The sequence below is a fragment of the Lepisosteus oculatus genome, chromosome 8, assembly GCF_040954835.1.
Source record: "Lepisosteus oculatus isolate fLepOcu1 chromosome 8, fLepOcu1.hap2, whole genome shotgun sequence".
NCBI lineage: Eukaryota > Metazoa > Chordata > Actinopteri > Semionotiformes > Lepisosteidae > Lepisosteus > Lepisosteus oculatus.
The window spans coordinates 41,628,748-41,655,020 of NC_090703.1; the positions used below are offsets into that span (position 1 = coordinate 41,628,748).

Here is a 26,273-nt window from a genome sequence, read left to right on the forward strand (position 1 = left end):
TTGTCTTCAGCAAGCCTTAGGGAACATTGTCTCAATTAGGAAAAATATAATTGATTTCTGACCATGTGGTAAGCATGCATAATTTGATGCCGAAATGTAAAAAGACTGAATATGGAATGACAAGATTGCTTGCCCTTGAATGTTTTAAGGCACGCTGTCTCTTGCAGTCACAGGCGTGCAGTTTGATTCTGTGAGGAATTTAAGTCTCTTATATTCTTGATTTTTTTGCACTCTACAGTTATTGAATGTGGTTTACTGTACCCAGGAGTTTCTACAGAAGCCTATTTGCTAATAAAATTGATATGCTACTTAAGTACAAGCCAGCAGCTCTATCAAAATGCTTTCAGGCTTATTTTTGATTTATATTACCTTCATCTCATTAACCTAGAATAAGCATGCAGGTAATTTGTTACTCTCTTTTCTGAATGGTAGCAAAATGCTCATGAAACAAATGACAAAATACGATCTTCGTATAAACTGTTTTTAGGCAACAATCTTTCATCAAATAAAATGATGTGGATTCTTGTTTGTCAATAACCTCACTGATACTACATTTTTTTTTTATGTAAGGCTGCACATTGGACATTACTCACTGAGTTATCATGTACAATTTAAAAAGGAAAAGGCATATTCAGGCCAAACCCTTTTCGAGTTTGAATGTGTCTGTTAAAAGCATAATCCACACTTTTGACAAAATAAATCATACCTTAACAAACCACATAAAAATAAGGGGTAAAATAAATTATCATATGCTGCACAGTTCATAATCTAGAAGTTCACAATAGGATAGACAGTGCTAAGCCTGTATTTAGCAATACAAAGCAAGTTCAATTTTCAAATCACTGTCATTCCTAATCTTAATGAATGCTTTAAAACCACATAGATGCTGTAGTGCACACAAAAGCCTACCAATTTGAGATGCACAGCTCAAAACATTCAGCTGGTCAATTAAACCCATCAATTCTCTATGACAGAAGGTATTAACATTTTTTAAATTTGCATGAAACACTTTATCTTCCGCGAGCGCAATGAATGAGGGACACGACACAATTATTTATGACCCACTAAGAAAACTATCATTTATTTAGAAAAAAAGCTTACACTGGTAGAATACAGCAGATAAAAATTCCAAAAAAGTAGTTCTGAAACTTTTGTGACTACGTTTGCAGTACAAATCTCCTGTAGTTGTACAAGTCATTTATTTGCCTCATGAAGAAATCCAACTTTTTATACAATTCATTTAAAAACATTGTGACAAACACACGCACACAAAGATTTTGCAAGGGACATTTGAAATGAAAGTAACAGATAATCTGAATTTAATTACATGAAATGATTTTATTGTTGTATACATAATATACAAATAGAACATTGGTGTTGTTTCGAACAGCTACTCCTAAATATTTTCACAAACACGATTTAAAAGGAGGCAAAAAAATAAATAAAACTTGATCTAAATGAGGTAAATGCAGAGGTGGCAAATGTATTTTTAATGGCAATAAAGTAACTGACAAAGCCAAAATACATTTTTGTTTGCTGAGAAATTATACAATTGCAGGCAGATTTGCAGACAGCATGTGAGAATAATCAATACCTATTTGTCAATTACATTTTCTTGATGTGTGCAGCACATTGTGCTTATATTTAAAGGCAAACTTTCAGCCGTTTACTGAAATACACAGGAACAAAACAAATTATCAAGTTAAAACACTACAACTATGACATATCTGGGCTGGACAACCAAAATATTTATGCAGGCAGTAATTATTATATTTTAGATGGGTCCTCTGTTTGGACTGTGATCAATAGAAAAACAAAGCAAAAATAAAAAAAAGCTAATCCAATACATGTGTGTGTTACATAAAAGCATGTCTTCTTCAGACTGCGGCAGCCAACAGCAATAAAACATCTGCAAAACAAAATTGATCTGTGTCAAAAGATACTAATGTGCACAACACTGTTCAACCTCTTATAAAGCCATTATTCCATCTAAAACAGCCTAACTGTATTAAATATATTTTATCAAGCATTATGTCTCTAGTATTTTGTAGCCAGTTAACATTGTTCCTAGCAATGCAGCCATTTAAAAAACTGGGGTATGCAAAAAAAAATTCTCAATCTCAAACTCAAAAGTTTGAATCCTGACAGCTTCATATGTGCAAAAAAATACTTAATAAGCATTTACCAAAATACAAATAAAAACCTAAACATTTTTTTTCTGCAGTGGTTCAGCATCACAATTGTATTGCAAAGCTAACCAATGTATTCTACATGCAAATTATAATCCATTGCAATCAAAGGACGAAAAATAATTCTCCCTGCTGAAAATGAGCATAGAGGGATTTAAATCATGTATAAAAGCCTTTATCCATTCAAAAAGCTCTGTTCCTAAAATAAACAGGTTGTTATCTCAAAATCGGAATACTAAGCACTGTAACACAAAGAAACGATTGGCCACTGCATAATTTCCAACTCAACAATTAGTTATTTGTCAATTGTAATTACAGAGCATATTCTTCAGCATCAGTTGAGATAATTGTTAAAATTTCAGTCCTGTTCAATGGTTGTTCTCATCTGTAGTGCACATTGTATATGGAACATTTAGGCTTCTGATGTACAAAAATTATATTTGAAGTGCTCCCCAAATAAAGCAGTACAAGAAAAAACAAAAAACAGGTTATTGCATAATATTGTAGTGATGGCTAAACCCCCAAAATTAAGGCAGGCTGTCAGATCCCTTGTTCCCCCATCTAAAAGTGAACCTGCCCCTCCAGGCAAAAAAAAAATTAATAACAATTTCTGGAAACTCACAAGTAAGGAAATGTGAAGTTACATGTTGACCTTAAGCATCTATCCCAAGTCAGACAATGGCAAAACATCGAAATGAAACAAAATTATCTTATTTTGTCAGGGTAGTAAACAGCCATGGAATGGTTTCTGATGTATTTTGGCCTGTTAAAAATGTCTTTGGAGAATACCAAAGATAATTGGAGTTGTAGTAAGGCCAACTATCATTTCAGAGACAGCTCTGATGTCCTGTCATTATAAGGACAGTACGCTGCTGTAGTCTGACCTTGCCCTAAATGTCTCCGAACATCTCCAGTATTGGAGAAGTACTCCCCCTCAAATTCTGCAACTTACTTTTGGTTGAAGCTACACGAAAGCACCACAGAGCTATAAGATTCTTGACTGTAAAAATAATCCATAAAATGCACTTCATGTTTATGTGCACTTTATGTAAGCACAATTATTTTTCTAAATATTTTGACACAAAATTTAGGTTACAAAACTGGTTACGACATAAAAGTGTGATGAAGGGAAAAAACTGACATTAACACATACATCATAAGTGCAACTTCAGGGCAATCTTACTGGTAAATAATTTATTGACCAATTTCTTGAACCAACAACTTATGAGTTCCCTAAAGACATCCAAAGGGATGATCCGACAGCAGCACAATGCAAGGCCACACAGCGCTGGGATTAAAGTGCAAAAATTACACAAAAGCAATACTGAAGTCTCTTTGTGGCTTTTTCACTTGACCTGAGTCCCAGAACATCTGTGAGACTAATTTGCCAATTCCACCAACAGGAGACAAATGCAAATGGCAAAATTCTACAACTGGCTGCAGGGAGAGTGTCTAAACATCCCACAGCAGTCTATCATGGTGCTCATCACGTCAATATGTCAATTCTGCTAGAACTGTGTAAATTCCCAGGGAGATTATAACTTTGCAATGTTTTTTATTTTGTTGGTGTGGCAAGTTTCATACTAAAATTGTATCATAATGCTTTCATCTGTATATCTGTTTGAAACAAATGCTTAAAATATTTGATTAAAACCAGTGGACATGAGTGTTGTTTTTTTGTATGTCAGTATGTTATACAATATGTGAAGGCACCCATCAGATTACCTACATGCAGTTTTGAATGTGAAGTAAGCACTACTATAAAACATCGGAATAAATTAACAGTTACAGTAAAACATACACCTAGAAAAGATCCGTTCAGCAATAACAAAACTGTTATTACTGCAAAAAACATAAATAACAACATGATGAGACAGTAACTTAAAAAATACTAATATGATAATTCTTTATATAACACTTTTTGTTATGCTGAGTAGCAATAAGCTCTAAGATTATGTCTTACCTTGGCTGCATCAACATACATTATCTATGTTTGTCTGACGATTTATGAGTATCAATGTTAAGGGAAAAAATCAAATACAGTGCCTTGCAAAAGTATTCAGACCCTTGACCAATTCTCTCATTTTACTGAATTACAAATCCTATATTGAAATTTAGTTCAATGTAGGATTTGTATTTCTAAGCACTGAAACTCAAAATTAATTATTTTAATGTGACAATGTTTTATGTTAGCAAATATTCTTAAGAAAAAAAATGAAATATACTGTTTGCATAAATATTCAATCCCTGTGTTGCAGAAGCTCTAAGTTTACACAGGTGAAAAACAATTGCCTCACAATTGGCCTCTACCTGTGAATCATTACAATAACTGCCACATTTTCTGGATAAAAACCCCACAGTTAAGGGATCATGATCCAGGTTGTGAATCTGAAGGACTGCTGTGAAAATGAAGACTAACGAGCGTTCCAAAGAAATTAGAGATGAAGTAAAACAAATGCATAAATTAGGAAAAGGGTACAAAACAATATCCAAGTGTTTGGATGTCCCAGTGGGCACTGTTGGTGCAATTATCAGGAAGTGGAAGCTACATCAAACCACCCAGACACTGCCTAGAAAAGGTCATCCCTCAAATCTCTTGGTGCGAACAAGGAGACTTGTGAGAGAAGCCACAGACAGGCCAACGATCACTTTAAAGGAGCTACAGTAGCTCAGAGCGGAGTAAAGGGGTACCAGTCAACCATAGAAAGAGCTCTGCATAACACTGTCCTGTATGGGAGAGTGGCACAAAAGAAGCCATTACTCAAAAAGAAGCACGTGAAAGCACATCTGCAGTTTGCCAAAAAGCATGATAGTGACCCAGTTGCGATGTGGGAAATGATTTTGTGGTCAGATGAGACCAAGACAGAGCTTTTTACCAAAAATTCAAAGCGATTTGTGTGGCGCAAATCTAACACTACCCACACCTCAAAAAACGCCATACCTACAGTGAAGTATGGTGGTGGTAGCATCATGCTTTGCGGCTACTTTTCATCAGCAGGGACTGGGCATCTTGTTAAAATAGAAGGAAGAAGGGATGGTGCAAAACACAGGGAAATACTGCAATACTGGTTCAGTCTGCTAAAAAACTGACGCTTGGGAGAAAGTTAATCTTTCAGCAGGACAATGAACCCAAACACAAGGCCAGAGAAACATTGGAGTGGCTCAAAAACAAAAAGGTGAATGTCCCACAGTGGCCCAGTCAAGGCCCTGATCTCAATTCAATTGAGAATTTGTGCCACTATCTGAAAAGTGCGGTGCACAAGCATCATCCGACTAACCTAAACAACCTGGAGCAAATCTGCCTGGAAGAATGGGCCAAAATCACTCCTGAACAGTGTGCAAAGCCGATACATAATTTTCCCAAAAGACTTAAAGCTGTTATTGCTGCAAAAGGTGGCTCTACAAAATATCCAAATGTGGGGATTGAATACTGAAAGCATATCACAGTTTTTTATTTTTCTTAAGAATATTTTCTAACATAGAACAATGTCACGTTAAAATAATTTTTAGTTTCAGTGCTTTGAAATAAAAATAACAGCAGAAAACAAAATTTCAATGTAGGATTTGTAATTCAGTAAAATGAAGAGAATTGGTCAAGGGTCTGAATACTTCTGCAAGGCACTGTATATTCAAGCAACATCTAGAGTCAGTTTTCTGATTTTCAAATGTCATATACAAAAGCAGTTTTTAACTCTGAATATGCTGTTTTGAAACAAGTTAAATGAGCTAGAAAACCTTCAATGAAAAAAGGTAGCAGAGCTTAACTGAACATATCAAAATCTGCAACACCTTTGTATTACCTCTTCAAAACTCTAAAGCATTGAAAAGACTTCAGTGGTTTAATACAAAAAAACCCACAAAATAAACTAGAACTGCACTCCAATACTCCAATAATAAAGATAAGATATCAGGCTAAAATGTAATTTAAAAGTTACTGAGCTGAATCACACCACTGCCTCCAAGTCATCTGGGAAAGACCAAATTCTGCTTAGAAATTACATTCTTCTGTAAATGCCCAAATGCCCATTTTTCAGGCTGTTATGAGCTAGAATTAAGCATGGGTCCTTGTGTTTCTGCGTGTACAAGATATAATGTAGAAACAAATTAATTTTCATGCAATACTCCTAAGCATTTGAGAGCCATTAATCAAATATCAGAATACCGCTCACTTAAAATGTGATAATGGAAATGGAATGTATTGGTTGAAGCTGCAATATTTTCAAGATCCAGACTTTAAGAGTAAAACTATTTACTTTACATTTTTTATTTGCTCCCTTTTGGTAGGATTGCACTTCTTCAATATAGGCTCATCATATTACATAGAAAGTGATAAATGGATCACGGCAATACCTCTCAGGCTTTCCATAAGCCAAACATTTGATATACATTTTGATGCATCAGCATTGGAAAGGATATTGTTTTTTGTCTTCTTTTGCCCCAGTGCTGTCCCTCTTCTCTTTCTTTTCAGATTTTTCCTTATCATGCCTGGATTCCTTAAAAAAAAAAGAACACAGCAAGGCTTCACTATCTCAACCATATAGGAGGGCAACAACAATGAATACAAGGGGACCTGACTGACCTCAAACACTGGGCTGCTTTGGTCAGTCGGCTTTGAAAAAGTACAAAACACCCTAGAAGGCAAGTGTCTGATGCACTTAAGAAATGGGAGCTCACGTTACGTGGGGCTCTACCAGGAAGCACTTGAATTTGGCAGGCTTGGATGAAAGCAAGTTAAACTCTGTTCAAAGTCCAAATGAAAGCATTTCGGGGCTATGCTATGTCATTAGCCCACTGTGACCAAGATTCCTCACACAGCAGTGTACAACTGAACAAATGTTATGTTAACCTGGGCTTGATTGCTTCTAAGGAACCCATGGAACAATTCTGACATACTGGCATGTTGTGAATACTGGGTGCACAGGTGCTCATTCAGCTCATGGGGCATATGGGTTGCGGCAATGAGCTGGGTTCATTAATCACTTTGGAGATTCCAAACTGGAACATTATATAGTAAAAAAAAAAACATTTCAAAACATACATTAGGTCCCCTACACCTGGATGTAGAGAAAATAAGTGATCCATATTAATTGGATTCTTCTCACTTTTTCTTGCAATTCAAGAAAATACTGAAGTTTAATTAAAGTGCTAATGAACTTATGTAAAAAGAAAAGAAATATCCTTATGTTATTTACTGATTTAAATAGGTAAGAATTTACTTTAAGCAGGTCTATGGGATATTCTTTTTAGATGCAAAAATGTTAGGATTAAATATATGCTATAGTCTCCTTGCTTGTTTGTTTGTTTTCCATGTAAAACAGAACTGAGCTGAAAGCAGCAAGAGCTGTGTGGATCTATTATTAAAAATGATTTAGATTTGGGTTCTGTCACCACAAAAGAACAAACATACCTTCTTGCCCCCAGAAGAACTTTTTTCAGGTTTAATTAAATCACTTTTTTCTTTGCTGGAAGGTTTGGAGCTCTTGCTTTTGTCCTTCTCCTTCTCGCTGGAACGTGGAGAATCGGATGGGCTGGCACTCTTGCTGTGTTTGGAGGAACCTGTGAAGTGAAGGCCGCATGACACAGCCGTGTCAGAAAGATAGCACGCAAGAGGAAACACAAATAAAGGAGCAGGGGCAAGGCTACTCAACTTTCAATGACAGAAAGAGCCTTCAGGCTCAGACAGCTCTAAAGCCCCCTTTGGCAAAATAATCAGCTCACCTGTTCCATTTTCATCTTTTCGACGTTTTAATTCCTGACTCAATTCACGATCGCTGTTTGAGTGATCCTAAAAAAAAAATGAAATTGAATATCAATGCCAGATTTACTTTTTCATTTTGAAATGTAATGTTGGTTGACATCGAATTGTATGTTTTATACATCACATTATATTCATTTTACTATGTATCCTTTTCTGTAAAGTATTCCTTTTAATAAATCATGAGACCTGTAAAATTATAGCACGGCTTTGTGCTCACAGCACACCCAGACAAAAAGACAACATATAATAAAAGTAACTGAACATAAAAATGTCTCATACTCCAAGATCAAAAATGTAAAATAAACTGGTATTTAAACCATCTTAAGTGCATTTTCCTAAATTTGTAGTATTTCACACTGGATCCTGAAAATAGAAACAAGATAGATTTGCTGGAATAACACTCACTATTTTACCAATTTAAAAAATACATTACAGTAAAAGATACACATGTTCTGAACATATGAAATACTGGATCTTTAGAAGATTAGGGAATTTCTCGATTTTGTTTTACAATTTCGTTGCAATTTATAGACTAAAAGTAAAATGTGAAGGCTGAAACGCTTAACAGACTGGGTGTTTTTGCCTCCTCCAGTTTTGACCACTCTAACAATACTTTATATTATTTGCCTTATTAGGTACAATAATGGAAATTATCTGTAAATTTATTGAAATTAAGTCAATGAAGTTAATTCTGTTGGGAGACCTGAACAAAGAGGAAACAAGAACATAATGGAGATCTCTGAAGGGAGCTAGGGAATATAAGAACCAGCCTAAAATATTGCCACATCGCAAGATAATCCAGAAGAGAAACTTCTGGAGATCATGTTAGAGGAAAAACTTGCAAGAAGCATTTGCATGAAGTAAAATTACAAGAAAACGCAAGAACAAAAATCAAGTATAAAAACAGGCTTGATATCTCCACAAAGTACAGTACAACACACAGTGAACTGCCAATGCACAGATTCTATAGTGGACTTTTTGCTTTGTGGTGTACAGAATTTGTGTTTCATTCCACATTAAAAGCCGATATCTAGTTCTTTTTCTATTTTTAATAAACAGATTACATAAGCTTCTGAACAACTTAAAGGTGAGATCTTGTGGATGAGGAAATAATTTGTTTGATTTTACCACCTCAGAGCACCAGCAACACTTGTGATTCAATCCAAAATATTTTAACGGCTATTATGTTTTAATGAGGAGGGATCCTGAAAATTCACCTCCATCAAACTCTTAGTTTGCGGTTTTTATTAAAAACCTTAAACTGTTAAAATATATACCATTTTATTTTTTCTGTTATTCATTTTAATTGATGAAAGCCCTGAGAAAAAGATGATCAAGTATTATATTATCTGAAGAGGACATTATTCAATTCAGCTGTTACCTTTTTGATATAAAATAAGGTTAAACCTCAACAGAAATGAGCACCTCACATCAGTCAATTTAACTCTATCAAATCCAAACTTTCTCTTCGAAAACTGTCATTTGGTTTTTGTTCTCCAGTATCTGTTTTACAGTTACTTACTCTTTTTCTCTCCTTGCGATCTTTTTCTTCTTTCTTTTCTCTTTCTTTTGAGCGATCCCTGGATTTCTCCATTTCTTTCTTATCCATCTCCCTCTCTTTGCTCTTGGATTGTGTGGCTGTGCTGTGGTTGGCGTAGTGCTGGTAAAATTAAGGGACACACACTTTAAATCACAACAGGCAAGTGCAATGGTCAAGCATGTCCATAACATCATGCGAGAAATCATCACATTTCTGTGTTGCTTCAATACCACACATTATCAGCCACTGCACATTTGTAAACAACTACCAACCACAGAAGCACCTTTACAACCAACCTTGTACAAACTAGTTACACAACATGTGTTCAATTTTGGGGAGCAGATGTCTTATTTAAAATGGGGTGCAATAGAACCCCGTGCATTCAGAGAGCACCAACCATAAAATACTTATACAGTACCAGGTAATTCCATCTACAGGCCTCGTAGCCTCAAATCCTCAAAAACAAGTGAGGAAATAACTTTCCAGATATGCACAGGAACTCACAGAAATAGCTGCTCAAGACAAAATGTATTGTAATACATTGCCAGGCCTACCAAACCCATTGGAGGATTATGGCATATACAAAAACCTCCTCATGCAGAGATAGTAGCATTGAAGTAGCGGAATAATTAGGAAACACATCCAAGTTTGCAATATAATAATTTGCAGAGCACTACTAGACTTTGTCTCTTGATCTTGAAACAGAAAAGAACAACTTTATCGACTTGCACGGCTTAAACAGGAAAAATTAGTCTGAAGGTTTCAATATAAATATCAACTGCGGAAACAATAGAAAAGATGCAGCGTGAACAGGATACTTCAAAATGTTACTGCATCACGCAAAGAAGTGTGCACAGAATATTAAAGGCATCAGGGAAACTAAGACAAGCAGACTACAAGAGAGAGGAAAAGCCGCATACATTTAAATCATTGCAGTATAGCAGACTAATGGAATCCTTTCTCAGAAAAGGTGTCATGCTAAACGCAGTAAAGCAGAAACCGCAATAGTGTCAAAATCTGGAATAAATTACACTGATCTATTTATTAACTGGTTACTCACCTAAAACAGATATAATAAGGCTGTGAGAACATGATAACCTCTCAAAAACAGAGAAAGGTACTGTACACAATATTAATATATATATATAGGTATATCAAGAATGCAGCTGTTTAAATTTCTCAACCTAACGCTGTGTACCACCTATCAAATGAATAAATATTTCAAACCAACAGTGAACATACAAAGCAACAACAAAACTCACAACAGCATATGTCTTCAATCAAAACACACTGGCAAAAGAAAGGCTTCCACCACATAGAAAGCGTTTTAAGATTTCTGTGTGCATTAAATCATTTGATTTGTGCAACTCCAAGCTCTATAACAGTAACAAATTTTAAAAAGGGCTTACCTAATGATTCGTGACACACCTAAAATATCAGTTTCTCTGCACTTTCTGCAGCAGTCAGCCACAGATAGCTGCATGAATTTGTGACCATATTACAAATCAAACAGGGGAAGCCAGAGGCTTATACTGCTGTATTTCTAATAGAAATACAATAGAGATACTTAGGTGAAAGATGATTAAGAAACAAAACTATTTTCTCTCCAGTCTACAGCAACTACATGTACTCTTCCAAAAATATTTTTTGACATTACGGCATAACAAATAACATTACTGATTTGCAACTGTAAATAGAATTTGATTAACAATCAGATTGAAAAAGTCACCACAAAAAAATACAAACAGCATATTCTGTAAAACTTCTACTATTTTCATCAATAGGTAAACAGTGCTGCATATAACTTTGCTTTTTCATGGTTGTAGCGAAGAAGAAAACATTGGCTGTCCTTTATGATCTACATATCATTTTAAATTAAATTATAGTTTATTTAAATAAAGTCATGTCAAAATCATGGAACAAAATGGAGCACAAAAACATAATAACTACATGTAAGCAGAGGAGGTATCAAGCATCAAAACCTGCTGAGTATTTCCATCTGCAAGAAGCCTGTAAACCACTGCTGAATCTCCTGATGCAAAAGGAATACACAAAAGAATAGTAGGTTTTACCATCAGAACTCTAAAAGACATTAAATTAAACAAAGAGCAATGGACAAAGAACCTACTTTCACAAGTTTAAAATATTCTGATAGCTGTTCTAATTGATGAAGATGACTGAATGAAATGTTCCATTAGCCATATTAAGTGTTTCAATATGTCATTCCTGCATTGTATTCATCCATTTCTTGCAATAATTATCATTTTCTTCGCTTAAGACCAATGATACTATTATTTCATAGTGGCATTCCTTTTGACCAAATCATACAAATTATTCAAATGAACATCATACAATTCATACAACACAAAAGGTTTAAATCACACAACAATGAGAGATTTACATCAGCTTATAACAGGGTACAAAGGATTGTAGGTGTCTGGAAAAAAAACAGCTATGTTGCTTATGGCTTAATTCCAGGGAGCTTTCAGTACTGTATAAGATCCTCAGATCAATGAGCTAATAGTATCCAAAGTTCTAGAAACCTTAATTGTTCATTTACTCTTTTAAAAAATTGCATGCTAAGCATATGAATGACAAGTCTTAACGAGTACACAAAATCAAAAACTTCACCTACAATCATGACAAATGCAAGTGTTTAACAATGAACTGATTTCACCAGAACTGTGGCAATAGATAAAACAAATTCAGATCGCAAGACCCTGCAACGAATTCTGGAAACAGCTAAAAAGATCACTGGAGTCTCCCTCCCTTCCATTTCTATCACCTATCACAAATGCTGCTTACACAGGGCCTCCAGTATAGTAGATGACCCCTCCCATAAACTCTTTGTCCTCCAACCATCTGGGAAAAGATATCGCAGTGTACAGGCTAGCTCCACCAGACTTCCTGCAGGCTGTGAGGCTCCTCAACACCCTGGAATCTACTGGTACCCACTCCAATTCCTGAAACAGGGTTTAAATCCCCCCAGTGTGTTGTGTATATTGTATTATGTATTTGCTTTGTAATTTGCATTATGTGCACTTTGCACTATGTGTATCCTGTCTCAATTGTCAATGTAATTGTCCTGTCTGCCCTGCCTGTATTTCCACTGTGGACCAGGAGGAACGATATTTCATTCCACTGTATACTTGGCTGGAGTGACAAATAAACTTGAACTTGAAATTCTGGCAGTTCTTAGCATGCACTGTAGATGAGGCTCTGGTAAATACTGAGGACTAAACCGAATGTACAACAGGTCATAATGTATCCAATCAAAGGCATGACATTTCAGATTCACCTATTAAATATACGAGAGGACAGTCAAATTCTGAACAAAACTGAATTTATATTACAAAATACTTTGCATCTCAAGAGACCCTACAATAAACTTTAAAGGCCCACTACCCAACAAACTGAGATAAGCTTGCTTTGTAGACATTTTTATGTATTAAAAATAAGGCCAAATCAACCTAGGTGTTAAAGCCTGAAGCATCCGTGGTGTGAGACATAATAAAAAGAAGCAGGCCACGGGAAAAAAACAAAAAGGCTTCAATTTAAAAAAAAAAGCTACAAACATCAATACAAATTTCATGAAAGAAAGCAACAGAAACATGCTCCGTATATTATATAATAAAATAGTTCCACTCATTTGTTAGTCTTTAGAATTAACACGCACTGAAGTTAATTTGCTACCGAGTTTTGTTTAAGCTGACACTGGCTACAGCACACAGAGCTGCCTACATTCTGACAGCGTGCTAACAAAACATCAGAAAGGAGAGATAACTCCTAGGATCATTTCCCTTCTGCAATAAAAAACATAAAAAATAGAAAATAGGCAAGCTCATTAGAGGGAAAAAAAAACACGAGCTGAGAAACATTCTTTGCTGAGTGCTTTGAAAAAATGTATTATATTGTATCCATATTTTCTACTGCCTAATTAGGCCTCTAAAGGCTTTAGAATATTTGTTTTTGTTGCCTAGGTATGTAAAACTACCTTCAGGCTCCTGGGGGCATTAATCACAGGATCTAACCAGATCTACAGAATTGTACAACAGAAACGTAAAACATACTGGCAAAACTGTGTTTCCCCTTACCAACCATCAACTCTAATGGCACCTTCGACAGAAATGTAAAAAAGCCAACATCAAAAGGAGGAAAAACAAAATAATAATGCATACATCAAATTAGATACCCATGGCTCTTATGTTGAATCCATGCCTTTTGAGAATACTTTGGCCTGTGTTCTCCAAATTTGGCTTCTGGGCTCTCTTTCTTTGTGCACTAGGTTTAGAAAGAACAAATGGTAATGGTTTCTTTCTGCCTGGCAGCAAAAGTGCACTGGAAAAAATTAGATAACTACAGTAGCACCCAATGCAATTCCATACCAATCATCTTCATGACAAATGTAACAGCCTTAATGTACACGTTACGTAAGAACTAATGCAAAGATACTTTTTTTTAATAAGCTCGTTTGTGAAAAACATGCAATGCTGGGGCAGCACGGGCTTCATTAAGCTCTGCTACATTAATTTGCAAAAAGATACTAGAGTCAAAGATGCATCCCAAAATAATCTTGGGTGCCTAGCGGAGGAGATCTGCTACTACAGCTGCCTAGAGCACTCCTGAGCAGTTACAAAGAAAAATGAGCTGGCACCACTAAAACAAACTAGGTAGACTGAATGGTCTTCCTCTGTTTGTGACATTTATGTGCTTAAGGACCAATAACACAAACAGCACAGGAAAAGCAATTACAGAAAAGCAAGAGTTGAGTTTCTGTGAAGACGTCTCTTGCTTCATATTTTTTTGTTCTCACTGGAGTGGCAAAAGGGTATGAAAATGAAATAAAGGGGCTATGTAAAGTCACCCCAATCAGTATTTATGTTCATAATGAGGAACAATTTACTTTTTTACATGGTAAAATGCCAAATAAATGCTGCTTCCATGTGTGGGTTGATAGCTACCCTGTTATCTTTAGTCTGGGGGCCCAAAGGACATATGAGGAAAATAATCTTGCATGAGTGAGAGATTTGAGGATGCTTACAAATTCATTTCTCTTTGCTTTTGTGTAGGTTGCAGAAAGAGGGAGTGTGCAATTTGTATGAGATATTTCAAAGAAGAGAATTGTGAGGAAAAGAAATAGAACTGTATTAAAGGGGAACGACAGCAAAGACAAACAAATCCAGGCAATTTAAAATCACTCTTGCACATGCGGCTGACCAGCAGACAAGATTTAGAGTCAGTGTTAACAGAGGATACTGAAGTAAGGCCGCTGAAATTTACATAGAGCAAACAATTCCAAAAAGGAAGTGGAGTAGACGACTACTGCAGATGATGCATAGAAACCATTAATTGCTGCTCAGGTTGCAGTTTGTAAATTACATATAATTTTTTAACAATTTCAGTGTTCACTGACTTAAATAATGGCATGTGAGGTTATACAAGGTCTATCTTGCATGTGTAGCTGCTGGCAGGGTGTTTTCTGTAATGAATGCAGAAGAAGAAATATTGCTGTGCCGTCCCCAGGGTCATTAGATACAAAAGTCCTGAAAAAAAAACACCTTGACTTCTTGTTTTATTGTTTCTTTCTTATCAAGAAACTAAACGAGAAATGTGAGGAATCTGTGAACTACAACAGCTTCCAAAAAATCACATCGGTGACAGCAGTTCCCTATAGAGTAAACCATCTAATATTTAAATTTTCAAGTTAAAGAGGAATAATGTGAAATTTTAACAAAATGTATGAGGTCCCATAGTGTCTTAACCGGTAAACAGCGCCCTCACAAATTACTGAGTGCCAGTTAGTAGGGCAGAAAATATCTGGGGCTTTTATGAGCTTGCAGGTACCTGCAGGCTTACCAGTGATCCCAGTGAGAAGTACAGGGCTGGCCAATTTAGCACTACCTCTCCCATCAGGCAATTGTGGGGCTTGCAATATGTCAAATGTCAAATGACTTAGTAAATGGGCTTGCAAGAAGAACAGATGTGTTTCATTCTCATTCAAGTAATACAGAATATCAACAATTTCTTTGCCATTCCAAATTTAAAAAGGTAGATTTTAAAACATACCAGAACACATTTGGAAAATTAGTCATTTTCATTCAGACCTAATAATTATACAACAGTTACTCAAATTATTCAATTATGTTATGAGAGGTTACAATATACTTCTAAAAAATGCATTTGCATTCCTCTTAACATCTTGAAATACATGCAAAGAAATTGACTTTTGAGTTTGAATATGTAAAGGTGATGAGTGAGTGCATACAGGGTCACCAGCATTCATCATATTACATCCGTGCTCTGGCTCAGCGAAGAGGTAACAAACACAGGGAATGCTAATGCAAGGAAAGTTGCAATGTTAAATCGCTTGGACATTTCAGGGTCTATCAATTCATCACTCTTATGACTCTGGTAAAAACTGCTTATAACACCGTGATCAACCCAGACATGAAAACTATCTGCAATTACTCAATCACAGCATTCTTAGGTTTTGAAGGAACTCCATGTACGATAACTTCTACACAAGAAAACAAGTATTAACACAATCAGTCATCAAAGAAAACCTAAAACTCTTACAAGGCTGTCAGGCATCCCTACAATCGGTAGAATAATGAATCAATTTTGCAAACTATAGTTTGCACATGAACAACCCTTGATTACTGGCTATGAGGGTATTTTCATGGGGTATCCTACCTATGTCCCACATTCAGACATGATAGGATTTCTCACATTTGGAAATGAGACACAAAAAAGCCTGTGGTCTTAATGTAACAACAAAGTCACTGAAATTCTTCTTTGCTCAACACAGAGTTCATCTTGGCACTACAAGGATGACTCAATCACTCCAGACTATTTGGTATGAATAGTAATGACCTGTTGTAGAACAAGATCTTAATCCAAACACGGGATAGACTGGTTAGACATAGAAGTCAACTATAGCCAAATAACCACTCCTGTTCAGGCAGATGTCTTCCAGACTGAAAGTAAAAATGAGGTCACTGTGCAGTCTTTATTAGTTTATGCAGCTTGTTTAAATGCTAACAAAAGACAGAGATCAGGTCTTTATTGTATGCTTTATCCTTATCACACTTTCTTTTAATGACCTTAACAGCAACAAATATACAAAACTAAAACAAACAGCTGTATTCCTTTCTTTGATCTTTAAGATGGGGTTGCATTTCTCAAATTTCTGTGTGCATTTGAAATTGACGTTTCAGCTCGGCTCAGTTTGCCCTGAGGCCAACAAACTAGGTTTATCAACGTAAAAGCAATATTGCAATGTGTTTTTGCATTACAGCAGATACTTGCTACAGACAATCAAAATGAACTATAGGATTAGATCAAAAATCATTTCCTCCCATTTGTAACAGCATTAATAATACCCTTCCAGAGGCTAAAAATCAAACTTTTTCAGCAATGAGAGGTCATGCCACTTGTTTTTTGTACTTCATTATATGCCCACCTGATATGGAATAGTTGATTGTTCCTGTTGTGGCTCACAGTAACAAATTATGTATAGATAGCAAGATGTGAATGAGGAAGGGCAGATGTGCTTCTCTAACCCATCAAGTCATTCATCTTTTAAAAGACTGCAAGCTCCACAACAACAGACAGGAGAGTTGTGGATGAACAGTGTGTCTCTTACTAAAGTCACTACAAGCCAGCTCATGGGAAATTGAAGGAGCCACTGTATCACTCAGACCCCTAGTTAACTCATCCCATCCTTGTTGGTGTTTTGCCAATTACATAGCACATTTTCTGGAAATACCAGGATAAGCTGACTAGTGACATGACCTGGGTTCAAACCTATGACACCACATAACATCACCGATCCTAGAGTCTACAGTATGCAGCTTGAATCACTCAAAAGTGTTGCTTTTTTAACCTCAAGAGAACTATTAAGAATGGAAAAAGGGAGAGTTTTAATGTCATATGTGAAAATGCTTTAAGTACAGACACAAAGCCTTTTGTATAACAGAGTATATTTAATCAACAATCTTAATTAACTTTCCCAACTCCTGCTAACTCTCAATTCCCATTTCCTCTAGATACATTAACTACTTTAAAAGAAAAGAAACGCACATCTTACAAAAACAGACAGCCTTACCATCTATTCTCAAAACAGCTTTTCTTGTAGGGTTCTGTATTCTGTTCAATGTAATAAACATGAACTATGTGAAAATTAAAAGGTTGGGACATTAATATTATACACAAACGTTATAATATTCAGCATTTAAAATAGACAACAATGGGCTTTTGCTTCAGGCTGGCTTTATTCTGCACATGGGGTTATGTTAATGCATTACAGACCAAAAAAAATCTTTCCCATGGTTCATTTCAGAACAGAAGCTGAAAACTAAACTAATGCAGATCTGAATCAAATTTGCATCTAGAAAAAGAAGTAACATTTCTAAAATTTGCCAAATAAAACGTACAATAATTTCATCAAATTAAGTTGTAGCCACTTAACACTGAACTCTTATTTGTCAGATGTGTCTGCGTTCATAAGTGATATACTGTAGTTATCAAGCATTCCACAAGAATCCCCCAACAATAAGAATATTTATATACTCTCATTTCGGCTTCTGACATTTTCCCAATAAAAGCTCGCATTCTAGATTAAGCTTTTTTTCTGTGTATTTGTCAAAAACTATTAACCATTAAGGGTAGTCTAAATACAATATTACAAAGACGTGCATGTTATATGAAAGTAACAAAGTATTGATAATAATAATAATGAGAATTACGATAAAATTGTGTTATTTCAACTGTTATCTTTACCAATAATATCAATCTCTTTGAATGACAGCTTTCATTACTTTGGTTTACTTTTGTCTGTCCTTTATGATCAATATAAAAATGTAAGGCTTTCACTGTACATAGTACACACAATATTAGAGGTGGACTGTGATGCCTCATTTGCCAGTAAAATTGCAGTCCCTCACTGGACAAAATTACTATAGATCTGCCATTAACCTTTTTAGCATATTCGGAATATACATTTTTAGAGTGCACACGATAATTCATAAATGACAACTAAAAACATTACTCAAAAATAGAAAGGTTGACATGTTTTGTAGGTTTTTTTTGGGAGGGGGAGGACAAACTAATCAGCCCCACCACATTTAGTGTAATATGGCAAAAAGCAGAATACAGTGAATAAGATGCCACTATCAAGAGTGTTTTGTGCCATTTTGCAGTTTTTGACTTGTGATGTAACAGCCAGAACTTTGATTGCAAATACAAAGTACATGTGTTATTATACAAGACATTATTCATCTTAAGTAGTTTATTAGCTTTTGATTAAAATTAAAATAGAAATTGTTATTGATGGGACAATATTTTGGATGTTTGCATTTCAGGAACAGTAAGACAAAGGTTACACATCACCTCTTTACCATAACAGTTCAAGCTAAATTAAACCTTTAAACACTACATGATTAACAGCTCTAAATTCATCAGGTACTTCACAATCTGCATTGCACTATTATATCACTGATCTTCTAAGACAGTAACATGCATGATGGAGTGCTTCTCTTCATTTGCACTTTTGTTTTTGGAATAATTTTACATTCCAATCTCAAAGTACTAATCCTAGCCTTGCAGGTGGGAATTCCACATCATAATGGGTTTCTTATCATAATTATTTCCTCTGCTTAGCTACCTTCTACCATCCAACATTTCTGTAATAAGACAGGAAGACAATTTGCCAATAATGTCTTTTGGGAAAGCAAAACATAATATTGGCACAAAGACAGAAAAATCTATTTTTGAACATCAAAAACTCAGATAACGTTAAGAAAAAATGGTGGTATATAAAAAGTCTTGTTGCATGAACACTTTACTATTTAAGTCTTTTACTTTGAGTACATCAAATTTATTAAGTTCTAATTCAAAAGATAATGAGAAATTTGGAACATCAGGGAAACCCTTAACAAAAAACACCACGATAAGCCAAAAAACAGACTGCTTAAAATTCTGGTGTATTGCTCTTTCAAGTGGTGCCATCAGCATATTTTCAAATGCCCAGTAATTTCGTCATTGACTCCAGCTGAATCACCAAGCATTCACTAGAAGCCATTCAAAAAGGAATCAGTTTAGAAATGCTGTTTTTACAGCACCCCATGTCAAAGCTGAGACAGAAATAGTTAAGTAAAAGGGGACAGAAAATGTGAAATTTTAAACAGCAGAGAATAAGTCAAAATCACCTTTTCTGTGCAGAAGATCAGGAATAATCTGTCAGGCAAGTTAGTTTGAAAGTAGCATTGAAAGATAAAGCAATCACTACTGTTACAGCTTAAATGTAGCATTACTTATTCTTAGCCACTCACTGTTATTTGTTCCAGCTGAATTGGTTTCTTTAACTTCGTAAAGAACACAAGGGAATTAAAACACAATCTGGCTCATTTATAAACCTCACTTTGTGTTTTAATGACAATGGATCACCATTAAGCTGCAACCTTTACGAAAAAGCATATAATCATACTCTGCAACCCCCTCATCATTTTAATATTTTAAATATTATGCATAATCTTTCCAGAACTGACCTGGCAACCCTGAAAACACCAAAACAACTTAGCTTTCTAGTCACAGGTCGACCTTCAACAAAAATGTACATTATATAGAAAAAATTGTGGTTTTTGTAATGTTTTGTTTTATCCTCTAGGCTGCGTACATATGTACAATCAAAGCTCCTCTTATACTTTACTATGACACAACAATGTCAGCTTGAGTCTCCACAAGAACATGGAGGTATAGAACCTTAAGAACAATGGCAGCAAATGGCAGACCCCTAAAGGCATTGTTGTGAAAATGTAAAAAAGCCAAACCTTTGAAGCTGAGTCCTTGAGTTCGTTGAGATTGTCCTGTAGGAATGAATGGAGATGACAGATGAGCTGGAACAGTTCTCAGAAACCAAGAAGTTGGGGGGGGAGGCTGATGTTCACTCTGCACATCCAGATTGACCTTCAAGGACTAAGTCTTTGACATCGTTATTTGGAGAAGAAGAAAAGACTTTCAAAAAAAAAGTTAATCTGGTTTCCAAATCTAATATCAGTGTCTGACTCTTCATAGTCTGTGTCTGTGTAGTGTTAAATTTCTTTTATAAAAACATATATACAAAAATTGCCCTGAGACGTGAAATTAATCTGATTTTTGTAAAACCCTCACGCGAGTGAATGTGTTACATTTACAGATCTTCAGAAAAGCCTGATGAAAGGTGTCCTATCAAATTCTGGTTTTGGAAAAAAAACTGTTCTCACTACATCCCTATCAGCCCAGAGTAGTGTCTTACGTTGTGTTATGTTGCTGTGTGAAATCAAGGCTGCTTTTGAGGTGTTTTTGTATATTTCACTTTATGAGGTATGAATGCATGAATTTAGTATTTAGGAAAGTGTGTCCTGGTGATGTAGTTTAATTTCAACAATATTAGGCAATGTTTTTTGTTTTACTTTTTACTTCCTTGCTAGTGTGCTTTGTGTGTAATTTAACAACTTACAGCTCAAAATGGTCAAAATATGGGAAACTCAATGACTTCTTGAGTGTTAGGGAATATAAAGAAATTTTTTAAAAAAGCTCAGTGGAGTAGTTGCTATGGAGATCCTTCCAGAAGGCTACGCCCACTTTCTTTGTTGTTGTTGGCTTTTGTTTTTTGCTGGTGGTATATCATGGCTTTTTCTTGGCTTGCTGGAAGGTCTGGCTGCCTTTAATTTCTAATGCAGGCTCACAGGACTGGCACACTTCAAACCCTCTTGTGGGGAAGGTAAAAACATAAGGCTGCATGCTGACTGAATAATGCAAGACAACTACAGGAGAAGCAATCACGGAACTTGATTTCTTAAACGAAATTCCTTCTCAGAAGGCACTCTGCGGCGGCGCGCTCATCCTGGCTCCCTGCTGTATCCAGAGATATCCGGGTAAATTCTGTGCACAATCCAGGAAATCTTCATCAAGAAACATTCTTTAATCTCAGCTTGCAGGAAAAAAATTCAAATAAAAATGCTCCACTTTTTTTTCAACTGGGAAGCCGTTTTGCTTGAAGCAAATATCACACTCCAAAAATCAAAAAGGAGGAAAAAACAAAATGTACAAAAATGACTTTGCAAATTGTAAAAAAAATATTCAGGCACTTCCGAGATAATTTTCCTCCACGCGCTCTTGAAAACGGTTACACTCAAAAAAGGAGCATTTACTATATACAATATTCTGCTAGGTCCTTGAAGGTATTTTATTATAAAAATATTCATTACAAAAACATTGTCCATGAAATGATTTTTTCTAATCCTCTCCCTTTAAAATAGGAATCCAGAGGCTCCAGTGCGCTCTTTCCATCACCAACTTGAAGGAAGACAGACACTTGGAAGAACACTCGTTTTCCAACCGGAAAGGCAAGAAACGTGGGCGCTGCCTTCCTCAGGCTATACTAACCTTAACAGTGGAGGAATGCGATGGTGAAGAGTGGGTGTCAAGTTTTCGACGCTTTAGTTCTGCAATAAATAAATCAGCATTTATTAATTTGCCTGTTTAGATGAAATTTACACTTTTTAAAAGTCATTTTCTTTCTCCCTCAGCTACACAACCAGGATCATTGTAAAGCTTTTCAGTAAAAAAGGCAAGTTACTATAGTGATCTTTTTCATTGAGGGTGATCAACGTGTTACCAATTGAAGAATGAAACAGTTTAACCTGTATATTTATCCCATACATTAATTGTCCTTTTTAAAATATTGATTTATTCTGGTTGATTTCATAACTTAGACTGATCTAAACATCTTCACTCTGAAAAGGTTTCTAAAAGCCTCTTTACTGCACTTACCCCTCTCAGACTCTGAGGACTCCGACCGGGGAACAGGTGACTTCAAGGACCCAGTAGCTGCAACCTTTTCACCTTTACTGCTCTCCTTGACTTTGGCTTCCTTGGCTATATCTCTTTCCTTGGACGGCTCCTTGTCAGCAGAAGATCTGAACTCGGTGTTGCTGCTCAGCTTGACCTTGTCATCTTTGCCGGGTTTCTCATCCTTTTTGAGTTTCTCCTTTTCCTTGTCCGCCTTGGGTGTTTTCTCCTTGGTCTCCCGAGCCTTGTCATCTTTGCCCAACCTCTCTTCCTTTTGTTTTTCCTTCCCTGTTACTTTGGCCTCTGGAGTGCCTGCTGGTGTTTTCTCCTTCTTATCCTTACTTTTCTCCTTCCCACTTTTTTCCTTGTCTTCCTTCTCTTTGATAGCCTTAGTGCTGCAAGACATAATTGGCAATGTTCTTTTTGCTTGGGCAAACAATATTTCCAATGTTTCTATTAAAAATAGTTTACCAACAATAGGTAGTTCTCAATTTACATGGCAGATACACTCCTAAAGGATGCCTCATACCTCAAAAACACTAATTAAAAAATGATTCTCCTTAAGAATGTATGTAAATAGGGAGATGTATTCCAGGTCCACCCTCATTAATAGGACTGAACTTCCAAATGCAATCAGTTCTGTAAAATTATTCCTTTAAGATGTGAATACTGGTGTGCTAAAAGTCATTTTAAACTAAATGTTTGTTAAATGTTAATCAATTTCACATAAACTACAAAGGGAAGACTATGTCAGTCGTGCTTAGTAAAACGTATGAAAAAATCCCCACAGGCACGCCTGAAGTCATTAGCTACTTTTGTCCCTTAACTCTTAGTGAACCTTTTAACATTGACTATTTTTTAAAATGTACTGAACAATTAAAATTAATTCTGTGACTACTAAAGACAACTGGCTACACCAGAGCCTATTCAGATGTGTCACAGCAGAGGGGGTGAATACTTAAGACATCTTTTTTTTTCCATTTTATATATAATTAATTCAAGAGGATCAACAGAATTTTGTTTTTCGCTTCAACATTATAGAATGTTTTGTGGAATAAAATCCTAATTACATACAAAATGATTCCAAGCTGTAACACAACGCAATGTGGAAAACTCAAAAGGCGATGAATACTTTCATGTACTATACATTTACATTGATAGCCAATGTAAGTTTCATAAGCACCACTCCTCTTAATACTTCTATAAATTTAATTTACGAACACCGGATCTAAAACAGAACCTGTTCTTATTTTATAGTTTTATTGTTTATTTATGTGATCAATAGACATTTAAAACAGAATCCATTCTGTTATTTAAAAAAATAGAAGTATACTGAGGTTTAGAACTGATTATTTCGAAAAACATTTCCCAAAACAAAATGTTATGTTTTCCACTACAGGACAAAACGTCAATGTTGTTTCATGAGAAAGTCTTTTTTTCCCCGATATTAAATCATGTGTGATAAGAATACTAGTTTTATTGTTACCTGTTAGGAGCACTGTTTCCATTGCTGGTGGTGACTTTTGTAGTTGCACTGTTGGTTTTGTTTGCAGCTTTTACAGGACCCTGGGATTTCTCCTTCGATTTATCTGCAACAGCAAAGAGCACCTTTGTGAGAGCTGGCATCCGTTAGCATCTCTTCCCTACTTTAAAAAAAAAAACTGTGTATATTTATAGTAACAGCACAAATGTACAATGGTTAAACATTATGGCTTAGCATGTAATTTTTTTGAATTAAGTACTAAAGCTTCTTATCCCATCATTGAAGAATGTGATTCTTTATGAGATGAGATTCAATTTACAATGGGTGCAAAAGATTAAGGACAGCACTTTGAGGAAAGAGCAAGATTAGGGTTTACTTACATCTGACTTAAATGTCCAATCTTAAAATGAAATAGAAAATTCATAAAATCTAAATGAAATCTAGATGGGGGTTTTAAAGATCTGAATTATTTAAACATTTATACCAAAAGCTGCTTCCCGACTTTTTACTTAGACTTGTTTCCTATGGACAAGAATCGTAGGCACCAAAAAAAAAAAAGAGATAAATGCTTTGGAGAAATAAAAAATCTAAACTTAACACCACAAGAACCAGGGGATGTGATATTTTACATTGCTTGTAATTAATACTTGTAGAATCTAATCCATTCCGGGAGTGTTCCAACAAATGTTTAATTACCAAAAAAAAAGTAAAATAAACAGTCAATCTTCCCTACAAAATTGCCTGATGCAAATCCGTCATGAAATCAGAGCTATTAAATCTCTCTTCAATTTTATGACCAAAAATGACCAAACTTTGACATTTTTATTTAATACATAAATCTACAACCATTTTATCATATGATAAGCCTGGAAATGCAGTGTTTCTCTGTGTTCTAAAAGACTGCCTGGCACCAAAGCTAACCCAGTATGTGTGTGCTGTAAGGCAATCCACCATACTAGATATACAGACTCTAAGTTTTGAAGCTTCATGTTTATAGCACTCGTACCTGTCTCCTCTGTGACTCCCTCTTCTGGTTTGCCAGTGGTAGCAGTGGTGGCTGCAGGTTTGCCTGCACTGCCTGGTCCATTCTGGAGGTTAGCAGGAGTGGCACTCCTCACTGGCTGCTCCTTGTGGTGGAACTCGTTCTCGGGGACCATGTATGGTTTCCTGCTTTTCAGTTGGCCAGAATAGCTGCAAGTCGCACAATTGGTTAAAAAAGGCACAAACACAAAAAAAATCAAAAGGCATTACAACCGAAATCAACTTGATGTTAGTAGTCAAAAAGGAAGTACCAACAGCATATTGAGGTTTAGGGATATTTACAAGAATTCTCATTTTAGATTTGTTTGGGGCCATTGTACTACATATGACAGGAAAAGGTAAGAATTAAAGGATAAAGATGATGGGGAAATGGAAGGCTTTTTTCTGCTTTCTATTGAATAAACTGGAGAAGAAAAAAAGTCAGACAAATTTATTTGCTTACATGTGCCATTAAATTTAATGACTACCTTTTTTTCTACCAGCTCCTGTGCAGACTTTATTATTGACTCTGGATACCAGTGAAAGCACAGTAACTCTTAAGTCTTGTTTAGGTTAGAAATGATCAAAGGCTTTAAAAGCTTTAGACAAAACTAGTTTACATTAGAAAGTACCCTTATCTAAAACTGAAAGGCGTGTGTTCAAAGCACCTATCAAGACTCTATATAGCAGGAGATGTGTATGCACACATCAAGATTTCATAACCTTTAATAGACAGCAACAGTTGCATTTTTTCCATCAAATTTAAAAGACAGAAACAAATGTGCTTAAAGCACAGTTTACTGTTTTTCAGCTGGTTGTCATGGAATGTTTAGGTTGCTAAGGGAAGAGTTATTTTAACTGCAGAGAAGCTACTGGTTTAAGGTATAAGAACTGAGAAAATAGGTTCGATTTCAAACAATACAAAAATACCATGGCCAAGAGAAAATATTATTTATGATTTCAAATTAAGTCCTTTCCATAATTTTAGGAATTAAAAATTAGTATCCTTTCTTTTCAATAGCTTGAATATCCCTTTTTCAATACAACATCTCAAAGGCATAGCTTTGTTTTAAAATAATAAATACTATGGGTACATACTTATTAGTAAAGACAGACGCCAAGAACTAAATAAGAATCCAGTCATTTAAATTGCAGACCTTAAAGCAAAAGCTATGACACTCAGCACAGTGTTAATTTCTAACTGAAATGAGGAATCTGACAGTTAATCCTTTGTGTTTTAATAACCTTAAAGACAGAGACATCAAGACATCAAGCTAGACAGTCGAATCTTAAGCAAAGCTGTTCTGCAGAAGCACTCAATTATATATTTGTAAAACTGAGCAAAACATGTAACCAAGCAAAAGTGAATTTAAGTTTTTCCTACTTTGGTGTCCATTCAATATCTGTACAGAAAACTGATTATAACAAATTGTAACTGCACAGTGCTCTAGA

At 35.6% G+C, this 26,273-nt stretch overlaps 1 protein-coding gene across 2 annotated transcripts in view; it reads right to left on the reverse strand.

The window, feature by feature from the left end:
• Window positions 1–1,050: 1,050 nt before the first annotated feature.
• The window catches only part of thoc2 (THO complex 2), a 67,013-nt gene continuing 41,790 nt past the window's right edge, over window positions 1,051–26,273 (reverse strand). Inside the window, exons 29-39 of one of the 2 annotated variants that reach the window (XM_006632750.3) lie at window positions 24,808–24,992; window positions 23,805–23,907; window positions 22,301–22,713; window positions 21,914–21,972; window positions 20,317–20,352; window positions 9,470–9,607; window positions 7,908–7,974; window positions 7,597–7,745; window positions 6,606–6,682; window positions 4,153–4,200; window positions 1,051–1,909 (exon numbers count right to left, since the gene is read on the reverse strand). In XM_006632750.3, coding sequence (XP_006632813.1) covers window positions 4,173–4,200; window positions 6,606–6,682; window positions 7,597–7,745; window positions 7,908–7,974; window positions 9,470–9,607; window positions 20,317–20,352; window positions 21,914–21,972; window positions 22,301–22,713; window positions 23,805–23,907; window positions 24,808–24,992 — 1,255 coding nt within the window. In that variant the 3' untranslated portion in view covers window positions 1,051–1,909; window positions 4,153–4,172. Of the gene's footprint in view, window positions 1,910–4,152; window positions 4,201–6,539; window positions 6,683–7,596; window positions 7,746–7,907; window positions 7,975–9,469; window positions 9,608–20,316; window positions 20,353–21,913; window positions 21,973–22,300; window positions 22,714–23,804; window positions 23,908–24,807; window positions 24,993–26,273 lie in introns of both variants that reach the window. The other variant, XM_015351363.2, reaches the window with a different exon arrangement.